Below are 13,122 nucleotides of genomic sequence, written 5' to 3'. Positions count from 1 at the left end.
TAATCTGTGTCCTTTGAGAATAATTTTGGCTGTTCATTCTGCATACATGCCCTTAATTATATTGAGCAATTTTTCTCCTATTCCTGTTTTGCTGAGAGTTTTTCTCAAATGGTATTGGATTTTATCAAATGCCCCTTCTATATCAATTGAGATGATTATGTGATTCTTTTCCTTATGTGGTGAATTATGTTTATTGATTTTCTAATGTTGAACGACCCTTGCATCCCTGGTGTGAATCCCACCTGATCATGATGTATTATTTTTTTGAATTGCCGTTGAATTCTGTTGGCTAGAATTGTTTTGTTTAAAGAAGTTTATTTAAACAATAAGATGTTTTCTTTAAAGGAAAAACTAGGATTCATTTATTTTAGAGTAATTTATCCCTACTTAAAGATAGATTTCCCCACATGTAAGGCTACATTCAAAAAAAGTTTTAAAATTTTCCTTGGTTTTACAATGATAAACACAACAACTTGAAAATTCTCCAATCAACAGGGTATGCAAGGAATTTTTATGTCTTTTTAGCTAAACAGTTGAGAGCAAAATAACTTCCTGTACTATAAAGATAAGAGCTGAACGAGCATGCTACTAATGGAAAAAGGGGGTATTTTCACAGAACCAGTATTTTTCCGCATCCCATCTCCACTTGATGTTGACCAAAACATACCATTGGCTATTAAGTTAAAAAAAAAAAAAAGCAGCAATATGCTTGTGCACATACACCAGTTACTTTATATAGAATAAAGGAATGGGAAAGGGGAAAATGAAATGATAGAGAAAACTATACTGTAGTAGTCAGGATATGTTGGAACCAAATTATGGTTTTCTAATCGAGAATGTATTCTTGGTCTGTAGGAACAGAGTTAGTGTAAAGTAGCAGTCTCCCTTTTTAGAAGACACCTCCTGTCTGCCGCAGGAACACATCAGTTGTATTTTCATCCTCCATTTACAACTGTGCAGTTGTGTTTGTGTCATTGATTGGCTGCCCATGAAATCAAATTTGGTCCGCCTCTTTGACAAACCCTGTTCACAATAGACTTTCATTAGTTTACTAACTGGTGTATGCCTCTTAATCTTAAACTGTACCACAGAACCATCATGCCTTCCACCTTCAAATTAATATGATTGTTGTTCTCAGTCTTGATGCCTTCCTTGGGTTTTCCGCCTGCCATGGTGAGCGCTGGAGTTTCCCCAGCTGCCGCTTCATAAAAGAGGTATCAGGTCTGCACCGAATGAGCTTGTTGGCTAGAATTTTGCTGAGAATTTTTGTGTCTATATTCACGAGGGATATTGGTCTGTAATTTTCTTCTTCTTTTTTATTTGTTGTGGTATCTTTGGCTGGCTATGGTATCAGGGCTATGCTTGCTTCATAGAATGAATTAGGGAGTATTCGCTCCTTTTCTGTGTTCTGGAATAGTTTGAGTAGAATTGGTGTCAGCTCTTCTGTGAATGTTAAGTAGAATTTTCCAGTGAAGCCATCTGGGCTGGGGCTTTTCTTTATTGGGAGATTTTTTTGTTTGTTTTTTAAATAACGTATTCAATTTCTTCTTTTGTTATGGGTCTATGCAGATTTTCTACCTGTATTTTTGTTAGTTTAGTTAGGTAGTATTTTTCTAGGAGTTTGTCCATTTCTTCAACTCCTAGAAAAATTTTCACATTTGTTGAAGTACAATTTTTTATAATATTCTTTTGTGATCCTCTTTATCACGGTTGGTACTATTGTAATATCTCCCATTTTGTTTCTAATTTTGATTATTCGTGTCTTCTTGTTTTTTTCTTTTTCAATTCAGCCAGTGGTTTGTCAGTTTTATTGATCTTGGAAAAGAATCAACATGTAGACTTGTTTATTCATTCTGTTATTTTTCTTTTTTCTCCTTCATTTATTTCTGATCTGATCTTCATTATTCCCTTTCTTCTGGTAGCTGTGGTCTTCTTTTGCTGTTCCTTTTCTATTTGTTCAAGTTATTGGGTTAAGTTATTGATTTTGGATTTTCTTTTTGATGTACTTATTGCTATAAATTGTCCTCTGAGCGCTGCTTTTGCTATGTCCCAAACATTTAGGTATGTTATGTTTTCATTCTCATTTGATTCTAAAAATTTTTTAATTTAATTTTTAATTTGTTCTGTGACCCAGTAGTTTTGAAGTAAAGTGTTATTCAGTTTCTAAGTATTTATTTTTTTTTTCCTTGCTCTTTCTGTTGCTGATTTCTAGTTTTATAGTGTTATGGTCAGAGAAGGTGCTTTGTATTATTTTGATGTTTTTCTTTTTTTTGATGCTTGTCTTGCTTCCTAAAACATGATCTGTTCTGGGGAATGATCCACGGGCACTGGAGAAGAATATGTACTGTGGTTGATTGTACTATTTAACCTTCGTGTATCTTTGTTCAGTTTCTTTCTAGTTGTTTTGTCCGTTGTCAAAAGTGGTGTGTTAAAGTCTCCTACTGTCATTGTAGAACTGTATATTTCTCTTTTAAATTCTGTTAGAGTTTTATGTATTTTGGAGCTCTGTCATCGAGTGCATAAATGTTTATTATTGTTATGTCTTCTTGGTGAATTGACCCTTTAATCATTATGTAATGTCCTTCTTTGTCTTTTATAATGGATTTTGACTTAAAGTCTATTTTGTCAGAAATTATTATTGCCACTCCTTTTCTCATTTGGTTACTGTTTGCTTAATATATTTTTTCCATCCTTTGATTTTTAACGTGTTTATATCTTTGTGTCTAAGGTGTGTCTGTTATACAGAGCACATTGATGAGTTACGTTTTTCTTAGCAATTCTTTTACTTTCTGCCTCTTGGCTGGTGCATTTAATCCATTTTCATTCAGTGTGATTATCAATAGGTATGAATTCACTTCTGCCATTTTATTATACTTTTTTTTTGTGGTGTTAATGATTTTTTTGTTCCTCTTAAGTTTCTGTGCTGAGTTCTTTTTGTATATGGATCTTCTTTTCCTGTGATTGCTGTTTTTGTCTTTACTGAGTCTTTTTTAATTTTCTTTATTTGGTGAGTAGATTTATTAATTTTCTTTTATTGTGCTTTAAGTGAAAGAAAAATATGGAACGCTTCATGGCTTTTCATGTCATCCCCGCTCAGGGGCTGTGCTAATCTTCTCTGTATCGTTACATTTTTAGTATATGTGCTGCCAGCTTGAGCACCATTAATTTTCTTTGTGGTTGCCCTGAAGTTTATCTTTATCCTAAGTTGGAAACAGTCTGTTATATCTTGAAATCGCCTTGACTTCCTTTTCGTATGGGAGCTTTATAACTACAACATCGATTCGCACTTTTTGTCTTGAAGACGTTATCATTTATAGCTTAACAACTCTGGCTGCCCGTAATCAGTTCTGCAGCTTTATTTTACTTTATTGAAGTTTTTATCTGGGTTGGTATCTGGGTGATGCTGTCTTGTGTCTTTATCTCAGGTTGCCGTGTGATGTTGTTGGTCCTCTCTCTGAAGGACTGTCCTTAGTATTTCTTGTAAGGCTGATCAGGTTTTTAAAAATTCCTTTAATTTCTGCTTATCTGGGAATGTCCTAGTTTTGCCATCGTTTTTGAAAGACAGTTTTGCTGCATTTATGATTCTTGGTTAGCAATTCTTTTCTTTCGAGATTTTATATATGTTTTCCCATTGCCTTCATGCCTGTAGTTTCTGGTGAGAAATCAGCATTAAGTCTTAATGATGTCCCTTTGTAAGTGATATTTCGTTTGTTTCAAGCTGCTCTCAGAATTCTTTTTTTGTCTTTGGCTTTGGAAAGTTTGATTATGATATGCCTTGGTGAATTTCTTTTGGGGCCTATTCTCTATGGGGTTTTTTGAGATTCTTGGATGGAAATCTCCTCTTTTGTGATATTTGCAAAGTGTTCTGCCAGTATATCTTTAAAAATTTTCTATGCCTTTTTTTTTTTTTTTACCTCCTCTTCTGGAATTCCTATTATGCATAAATTATTCCTCTTGATGGTGCCCCACATAACTCTTAGGCTTTTTGTTCTTTTTCTGATTGTCCCTGAAACCAATTAGTATTGAGGGATTTGTGCTTTATTTTGCTGATTCTGTCTTGTGTTGATTCGGTTCTGCTTCTGTGTCCTTATATTGGAGCCCTGGTGGTGCAGTGATTTAAGATCTCTGGCTGCTAACAAAAGGTTAGCAGTTCACATCCACCAGTCGCTCCTTGGAAACCCTATGAGGCAGTTCTACTTTGTCTGATAGGGTTGCTATGAATCGGAATGGACTCAATGGCAATGGGTTTGGGTTCTTTGTTTCCCTTTGCCCTTCCACTCAGTTATCTATATCTGATATTTTATTGTTAATCTTCTGGATTTCTTGTTGTTTTCTGTTTAGTTTGTCATTTTGTTCTTGTCTTGTTTTCCTGAATTTTTCTAGGGTTTTTACTTTGTTTTCCTTCTCTTTGAGAAGCCTAAATATAAGTCTTTTGAATTCCTTATCAGGTAGTTCTATTACCATTTCTGCCTCAGGAAGGTTTTCTGTCTTTTTATTTTGTTCATTTGTTTGAGACATCTTAACCTGTTTTTTCATATGACTTGTTGTTGTCTTCTGTCTCCGAGGGATCAAAGTGTTTATTTATTTATACATTTCTTTGTGGATTTTATTTTGTTAGTTTTGTCCTGATTTTTTAATTTCGTTTTGTTTTGGTATATCAGGAGTTTAGTTTCTTCTCTGTCTCTGTAGAGTGTCTTTCTTCTTTTGTATTATTTTAATTGTTGTTTTTTTGTGGAACTGGCCTATGTGTGACTTTGGTGGTGCTGATTGAGTGGGATTTCCTGTCACTAGTGGGTATAGTGGGTCACACCCACATGTGAGTCCTCTGTTGTTAGGCTCATATGTCTTCCCTTATAGAAGTGAGTGGAGGTGGGAGAGAAGATTTTTTCCCTGATATTGAGTGACAAATGTTGAGTGGTCAGGGTCACTCCAGAGGTCTTATCAGACGATGGGGTCCTTCCAGGTGGGTGCTAGCAGTTAGTGCATGCTCTGCAGGTCAGGGCAGGATATCTCTCTACCTGCTGTGAGGCAGTGCTACCCAAATGGACAGGATAGGCCCTCTGTGCATGCACAACAAATTAGTGTCTTAGTAGGTGGTGGGGCATAAAGGGATTTCACTGCACGTACTGTTGGTCTGCAGGAACTATCTGGGTGAGGAATGTGTGACATTGCACCTGTGCGGACATTCAATGAAAGTACTAGGATCGCCTGCTCATCGTTAGGTGGAGGTGCAGATGGCACCTTGCTTCATTCTGGGCTTGTCTATCAGTATCTCTGTCTCTTATTGGGAATTTCGTGAAGTTGCCTTCCTGTGCTGCTCACTGGAAATGCAGCTTACATTGTCTCAAGTTGACCATGCTGTGCTAGGCCAGCTGGCAGAGCACCTACGATTCATAAATCTCATTCACTGTTTTCATTCAGCTTTTCCTTCCATTTGGTGTTCTATCTAATTCTTCATCCTTCCATTTGATGCTCAGGGTTCCAATATTGTCATCTGTATCTGTTTTACTTCATTTCTCAGGTCTCTGCTGCAGAAGGACAGCATGGTGTATCTGCCTAAGCTGCTATTTTGGGCTGTCTCTCTGCCCAAGGTTGTAATCTTTATGGCAGCAGACTGCCACATCTTCCTCTTACAGGGTAGCTAGTAAGTTTGAGCCACTGATGTTTTGGTTAGCAGCTGAGCACATAGCTACTAGCTGACTTTTTAAAATGAACTCTAGTACACATCTTTTCCTTGAGTCCCGTTCACCCATGTTTCTGAACAAATTGAAAGACGGGGTGCATATCTGATCACTGGAATTTTATAGAGAGTAACTGGCCCTGAGAGACTTATATTGACTTCCCTGTGGCTTTCTCCGGCATCAGTTTCTCTTCTGGTTTTTCTTACTCCTTATTATAAACCTGAGTACACTAAACATAGGAGAGAGGGTTAGATCGGTGTCAGGCTGGCCTTCTGTGAGAAACTTTTTATGGCCTTTTGGGGGTTGCCTTCTGTGTGGTCCAACGCCCTTTCCTTAAGCAGAAAAGCACTTGTGTTTTGCCAGATCCTCCCATACTCTCCATGGGTCAAATAATGGATTTAGTAGAAACATGGAAAAGTTTAGACTGTCCTTGTGCCAAAAATTGCCACTACGAAAGCAGCAGTATAAACATTTTGTGACTAATCCCTTTTTTTAAGGAAAGTTTTATGCAATTGTTTTCCCTTTGCTTATAAAGATACAGTTTCCACAGATTCAAGTCTTCAGATGGCCAGTCCTAACCCTGACCTCTGGTCTGCTTTTCTCTTTCCTTCATTTCTGTGTGTCACCAGTATACCACCTATCAAGTGTTTCACCCTCTGCAGCCATGTTTCCACTTCCATTTATTGTTTCTGAACCTACATTACTCTTGGTTTTCTCCATTTCTAATTTTTTATTCCTTTTCTCTCTTTATTTCTTTACCGTTAACTGTGAATATCCTCCAAGATTGTGTGGTTCCATGTTTTTTTTTTTTTTGCAACATTTTCACCTCTAAAGATGGTGGTCCTCCTTATACCAGTTTTACCAGTCAGTCAACTCTGACTCATGGCAGTGTAATGCGTGTCAGAGTGGAACTGTGCTCTGTGGAGTTTTCAGTAGCTGAGTTTTTAAAGTAGATGGCCAGGCCTTTTTTCCAAGGTACTTCTGGGTAAACTCAAACCTCCAGCCTTTCAGTTAGTAGCTGAGCATGTTAACGATTTGTACCACTCAGAACTCCTCTTAGAACGTCACTATTCCTCAGCTCAGAAACTTTCTCCAACTACTCCCGTAAGGTCCTGCTCTACATTTCTAATGAACTCTAAAACTAAAATAATAGTAAAATAACTATCACATAGACTAGCCCTTTCTTCCACCCGGTACCTCCTTGCTCTTATCCCTTGATCTTTTACCAAAAATATCCTTCCAGTCATCCAGGCTTGAAGACTTCATGTTTTGCTTGACTCCTTTTCTTTTATTCCTCTGCCCTCACTTGTTTAATCATCAAGTCCTACCAGATCTTCTTTTATAATGCCCTTCACATTTGTCGCCATACTGTGTATCCCTCACTGCCCTAGTTTAGTCATTTGGTTTAACTCTAATCCTTTTGACACTTTGCTGCAAGTTTAATATTGCCAAAAGAACACTTTCTCTATTCGCATGAAAAATGACTAGTTGTGATTACTCCTAAAGGATAAAGGCCAAGCACTTTAACAAAAATTCTAGATTTTCTACAGTTTGGCCCCTTCCTGCCTTTAAATAAATATATATATATATATATATGTATGTATGTATATATATATATAATTGGACTCCGGTGCTGCATAATACTCCACTTCCTACAGTTCTAAGCATATGTGCCTTTATTCCTTTTTCCTTTTACTTCAGCCAGCTGGGTCTTGCCATTTTGGTGAAAAAGAAGGTGATATTAGGGGGAAACATGAGCTCCCCATTTCTCATGTTTCTACCACTTGAGGGCCACTGCTGGAGAAGCACCTCTGCCTGCTTTTGGCCCCACTCCTCATTCCTTCTCATTAGAGGGGAGAAGAGTTCTCTGATGGGTGTATTGAGGAAAATGAACTGGGTATGCTCAGCTTCTCCCCTTCCTGATAGGAGATCAGGTAGCCTGTGGGATGTGTACATCTCCTCCCTCCCACCCCCCCCCAATACACACTTTGAGGAAGGTTTAGCCAGGCAGGCTCTGCCCCCTTTGGGGATGCTGCCTGTTTTGTGGGACAAGTTCATTTAGGGTGTCTGCTGGGGACACAGTTGTCATGAATTAAAATGAACTTGATGGTAACAGGTTAGGTTTATTTTTTTTGGCTAGACGTGTAAGCCACATTTTTCAGCCAGTTTTATCAGGAATAATGCTGACATTTTGATCTCCATCTGTCTGATTCCTGGGTCTGTTCCCTCAATTAGTGCTGAACTCAGGATGTGAAGAGGGGTGTTGTTTAATGGGGATAAATACTTTCGTCCATAAAACAGACTGTAACCATAAAATAATTGCACTGGCTTTCTTACATTGTTCATGAAGTATGTTAAAACAACATAGAGAATTAATTAGAAGGACAACACCAAACTTGATATGTGAGTAACAATAGGTTGAAAACAAATTAGTTGAAAATGTTCTAACGTTTATTGTGGTGATGGTTGCACAACTCTGTGAATATACTAAAAGCTTTGGGAAGTTGAAGAGAATAAAATCTGAAATGGTCAATGTAATTACACTTAATAAGTATTTGTGGAGTGAATGATTGGACAGTTGCCTCTATTTGCCATAGATGGTGTCACTGTCCACAGCTTTGCTTCTTTCTCCATGGAACTGTGAGGCAGAGTGGTGTCAGTTTGTCAGGGTGTGTTTATCTGTATGAACATGTGCACTTAGACCTTCGCGTTGGAGAAAAGGAAGAGGAGGTGCAGGAAGAGGAGGGCAGCTCTGTGGAGCACCATATTTGCAATGGGTTTGTAACTTAGGGAATACTTACACAGTAGTGGGACCCAGGAGCCTGGGTGGTGCAGATAGTTAACATGTTTGGTCACTAGCTGGAAGGTTGGAGGTTCAAGTCCACCCAGAGGTGCCTTGGAAGAAAAGCCTGAAAATTTACTTCCTGAAAATCAGCCACTGAAAACCCTGTGGAGCACAGTTTTACTCTGACACATGTGAGATTGCCAATATTGACTCGATGGCAATTGGTTTACTGCTTTAGTGGGTCTGAAGTACCACTGCCAAGACACAAATCTCCTTAAGTTAGTGATGGTTGAGGGTTGTTAACTCAGGGTCTAGATCTGGTATACCTTAGTCTTATTTATTTGTTTTTTTAGGGAAAAGGAGCCCATGCATACATGTGCTTTCAAGTTACAGCCACAGCTTATTTACTGCTGCCCCATGCTTCCCTGATTCAGAGGGGAGAGAAGTGAGGCTGTCAGCTAGAAGCAGGTCCCCAGTCTCATCCCAGTGGTCAGAGCAGCCCTCAGCTAGAAGGCAGGCTCCCAGTCTTACCTCAGTGGTCAGAGCAGCCCTCAGCTAGAAGGCAGGCTCCCAGTCTCACCTCAGTGGTCAGAGCAGCCCTCAGCTAGGAGGCAGGCCCCGATTTTACCTCAGTGGTCAGAGCAGCAATTAGTTCTAGCAGTCTGAAGACCTCTTGCAATGTTGGCTTGTCCCCCCTGAACTGAGTGGGCCCTACTTTTCTAAGCAGGTCCCAGCAGTGTTGCGACAGGGTGACAGACAGCAAGGCCAAGAGCAAGTTGCCCCTGAGATGAGAAGGACTTTTCCTTCCTATGGGGCTAACAGAACAGACTTGTGGTTATTATCGGTCACCACCAGATGTGCCCAGCTGTTTTGCTTTTTACTCCATTTCAACCAAACATACTTAAAGTTCAAACCAACACTTAAATCCTCAAAACAAAAGTATTTACAGTGTTAGGCCTTAGGCTTTTAGTAATTGTGTCATTAGTCTGATGACAAAGGCAGTACCCTTGCATGGCATTGCATCTGGTAAAGTCCAGGCCCTAAATGGACTTCCCCAGGCTTTCCTGGGACTACAGGATTTAAAGGGATTCCTGACTGTTTAGGAGGGGAGCACCCATAATCCTAGCTGCTTCTACTCTTTTATCTCTCAAGGATGCCTGTGCCACAGAATAGCGCTTTCGTCACCCCCAACTAGAATGAATAGAATGGACTGTTCATCTAAAACTCTTACTGCTTTATGTTTTTGGTGGCTTGGCAATATACCTTTCCCACTGACCTGCTGTGGTGTCATTTCTTCCTTTCGTTCAGATATTCCTTCATTAACCAGTTGCCGTTGAGTTGATTCCGACTCATGGTGACCCCTTTTGTGTCAGAATAGAACTGTACTCCATAGGGTTTTTTCAGTGGCTGGTTTTTTGGAATTAGATTGTCAGGGCTTTCTACTAAGGAGCTTCTGGGTGGACTCGAACCTCCTAGCTTTTAGTTAGCAGCCAAGCGTGTTAAGTGTTTGCACTACCTAGAGACTCCGTTCCCTCATTAAGACTAAGTTTTTGGGTCCGGTTACACAGGAGAGTAGGTTTCTTTCCTGAGGCTCAGTTCTTTGCTAAAGTGCACTGTCCTAATGATTGAGTAGCAATTTTGTGTATTCTGGAATTAGTTGGTATATTTTCTTTATCTTTTGCATTACTTGTTAGTGATATTCACAGGAGAAGGATGTGGCAGCCTGCTCCTATAAAGATTACAGCCTTGGAAACTTTATGGGGCAGTTTTACTCTGTCCGTAGGTCACTATGAGTCAGAATCGACTCGATGGCAGTGGGGTATTAGTGATCTTGAACTAATGATTTTGTTTCTCTCCATCTGGGAATGATTGCATCTGCCAAAAGGCATATTATTTAAAAGACTACATTACATGAGAACTGTCATAGAAAATAAAGGGTTGGACCAGGAGAATGAAAATACAGTAATTGTATTCAGCAATTGCCACAAGTCTTGACTCAAGTTGAAAAGATCAAAAAAACCATCATTAGTTATCATTTTTATTCTTGTTATTTATAAACCCATTGCTGTTGAGTTGATTCTGACTCATAGCAACTCTATAGGACAGAGTAGAAGTGCCCCATAGGGTTTCCAAGGAACGGCTGGTGGATTTGAACCTCCAACCTTTTGGTTAGCAGCCGAGCTCTAACCACTGTACAACCAGGGCTACTTGTTATTTATAGGAGCTTATGTAACATTCAGGGAAACCCTGGTGGCATAGTGGTTAAGTGCTACAGCTGATTAACCAAAGGGTTGGTAGTTTGAATCCACCAGGCGCTCCTTGGAAACTCTATGGGGCAGTCCTACTCTGTCCTGTATGGTCGCTATGAGTTGGAATTGACTCTACGGCACTGGATTATGTAACATTTAACCTGAGTAATGCAGTTTATATCATTATGAGTTACAGCATAAAAAAAACTGGAGAAGTGTTAGCTGGAGTAAGTAATTTGCATGTTTGTTTTCCCTCTGAAGAATCATCATAATTATGTTTCGAGAGGGAATTAAAGATCTTCCTTTTTCCCCTCCCTCCCTTCCTTCCTCCCTCCTCCCCCTATCATCCCCTCCTTCCCTTTCTGTTTTAGTTTTTTTGTGTTCAAGTTTTTACAGGCATTTTTCTTAGCCTGTGTGGCAGACATTTTATGATAGGAGATAAGAAAACTGAGGATCAGAAAGGTTAAGCAACTTCCTGCTAGCATGAAGAAGAGTTGGAAGACCTCACTGTACTGTGTGAGCTCTCAGTTGTGTACAGTTGATGTTGCTAAACTGATCAAGCTGATAGTTTCTTGCATTACTCCCTTCCCATAGTCTGTCTATTCCTTCCCTGTTTTTTCTCCTTCCCATTTGTAATATAGTCCATCTATTTATAAGTGTGTATAAAATATACCTTTCATATATATGTACATATTCATGTGTAGGCCTTTGTCTTTTTCTTAGATTAAGTGCTGTGTTTTGCATGAAAGCTTGTAGTAGCCGTGCTCCAAGTCTTCTGATAAAACCCAACTCTGATGGCCTGTTTATGCTTTTTGACTAAGCAAGCAGTCACTTTTATGTTGTAGCTTCCCAAGGGTAGGCTGTTCATTCCTTATATGTCATGAATGGTTTGCTACTGTAATTGGAGGAAAAAATGAGCTTTGCATGGGATTTATGCTCCTTTCTAAGTTTGATTAATTTCTTATTCTTTCCTTCTCAGTTGACTTACTTTTAAAAGTCTGTTATTCAACTCCTTATCCTTGCTTTGTTTCTTCCCAGAATGACGCCCCTTTCCTCACAGAATGTGATGATTCATCATGGCCAGACCCAGGAATACGTGATGAAGTCCAAGTACTTTCCTGCCCAGAAGGTGATTTCGGGAGAGCAGTCCACTGAAGGCTCATTCCCCTTAAGCTATGGGCAGGATCCAGGAGTGGCACCTTTCCAGTGTGAGTATAGTCCAGTCAGCCATTTTCCTAAGTTATAGTGTCATAATTTGGAAGCATTTGGATCGGTTAAATGGTTTTATTGTGTCACAGTAGATAAATTCAAGAGTCATTAAAAAAAAAAATCCACATTGCTTCCCAAAACAACCAGACAGCAGATATTTAGCATGGTTTCCTTTTTTTTGAGGAAAAGCAGTTTTCCTGGATGTTGGAAAGGAACCTGAAGTGACCTGCCTTCAATTCTGTCTTTGCAAGAGGGCTCCATTTCCAAGGCACACTTGCTCTAATTTTTGATACGGTTCTATGTCTGATATTTTTATGTTGATAAAATATTTTCTTTAATAAGCTAGCCAGAATCCTTTTTTTTTTTTGGTGAAATGTCTGAAATGTCCTGTATTACTCTGAAAGGTTCACCTCTATTGCATATTTTTATGTTACGAGGTCTACCCATTTTTCAGCATATCAAGCAGATGGTGTGGCAGATTTTACTCTGAATTTGTAAAGAGTTATTGTGTCAGTGGCCAGCTTGGTTAATATCTCACTATGTGGGAAGCTCAAGGACAAGCCCTGGCTCAAAGGGTGGGGAATGTGATGATTTGTGGTTTAGGTATTACACAGTGTCTGCTGGCAGCATCTGGAAGAAGCTTTCTGGATTGAAGCAGCAGACCGTTCAGAGGCGAGAGCACTCTAGGTCCAGCAGCTTCCTGCTGTGTTCGCGCTGCCTGCCTGCCTATGCCATAAGTAGTGGAGGAGAACGCCAGTGTGAAGTGGAAAAGGACTATATCACCACCAGGAATAGTATGAGTAGCAGACATAGAATTTGTACTAGTGTTTGGCATTTTAGACATCCACGTTAGCTATCTGCTATGGATTTGATTCCCTAGGCCCACCTATACCTCTTGATTTCTGTGCTGAACATAAAGAGATCAATTCTTCTCTCAGAATTCTAATAGAACGTTTGTACATCTTTTAAGAAAATTCTACTCTGTGGGCTGAGGCTGGATCCCAGAGCAATATAGTTCGTTGTGGTTTATAGAGATGGTGAGGAAAGCAAGCTCTGGGATCATAGACAGGGGAGAAATAATTTAGTTCATCTCCCAAGTCATATAAATAAGAATAGACATATCCATGTTGTTTTTAAGGATCTCAGTTCTTTAGTGTAGGAGTTCATAGCCTGTTCTCATCTATGTGAATATCCCTTA

The 13,122-nt window shown here is 39.3% G+C and overlaps 1 protein-coding gene, 1 non-coding gene and 1 pseudogene across 7 annotated transcripts in view; 1 reads left to right on the top strand and 2 right to left on the bottom strand.

Annotated features, from left to right (window-relative positions):
- The window catches only part of LTBP1 (latent transforming growth factor beta binding protein 1), a 737,180-nt gene that overhangs the window by 285,032 nt on the left and 439,026 nt on the right, over nucleotides 1–13,122 (top strand). For all 6 annotated transcript variants that reach the window (XM_064277221.1, XM_064277224.1, XM_064277220.1 and 3 more), the window contains exon 4: nucleotides 11,754–11,923. In XM_064277221.1, the coding sequence (XP_064133291.1) occupies nucleotides 11,754–11,923 (170 nt within the window). The remainder of the gene's footprint in view (nucleotides 1–11,753; nucleotides 11,924–13,122) is intronic.
- LOC100676065 (small ubiquitin-related modifier 2-like) lies at nucleotides 707–2,420 on the bottom strand (annotated as a pseudogene).
- Nucleotides 3,053–3,159, bottom strand: LOC111752268 (U6 spliceosomal RNA). The gene has a single exon (XR_002787234.1). It is a non-coding gene; the product is annotated as a U6 spliceosomal RNA (small nuclear RNA).

The sequence above is a fragment of the Loxodonta africana genome, chromosome 26 (assembly GCF_030014295.1).
Source record: "Loxodonta africana isolate mLoxAfr1 chromosome 26, mLoxAfr1.hap2, whole genome shotgun sequence".
NCBI lineage: Eukaryota > Metazoa > Chordata > Mammalia > Proboscidea > Elephantidae > Loxodonta > Loxodonta africana.
The sequence above is the reverse complement of the archived record's forward strand: the minus strand, read 5'-3'. Positions and strand labels throughout refer to the sequence as shown.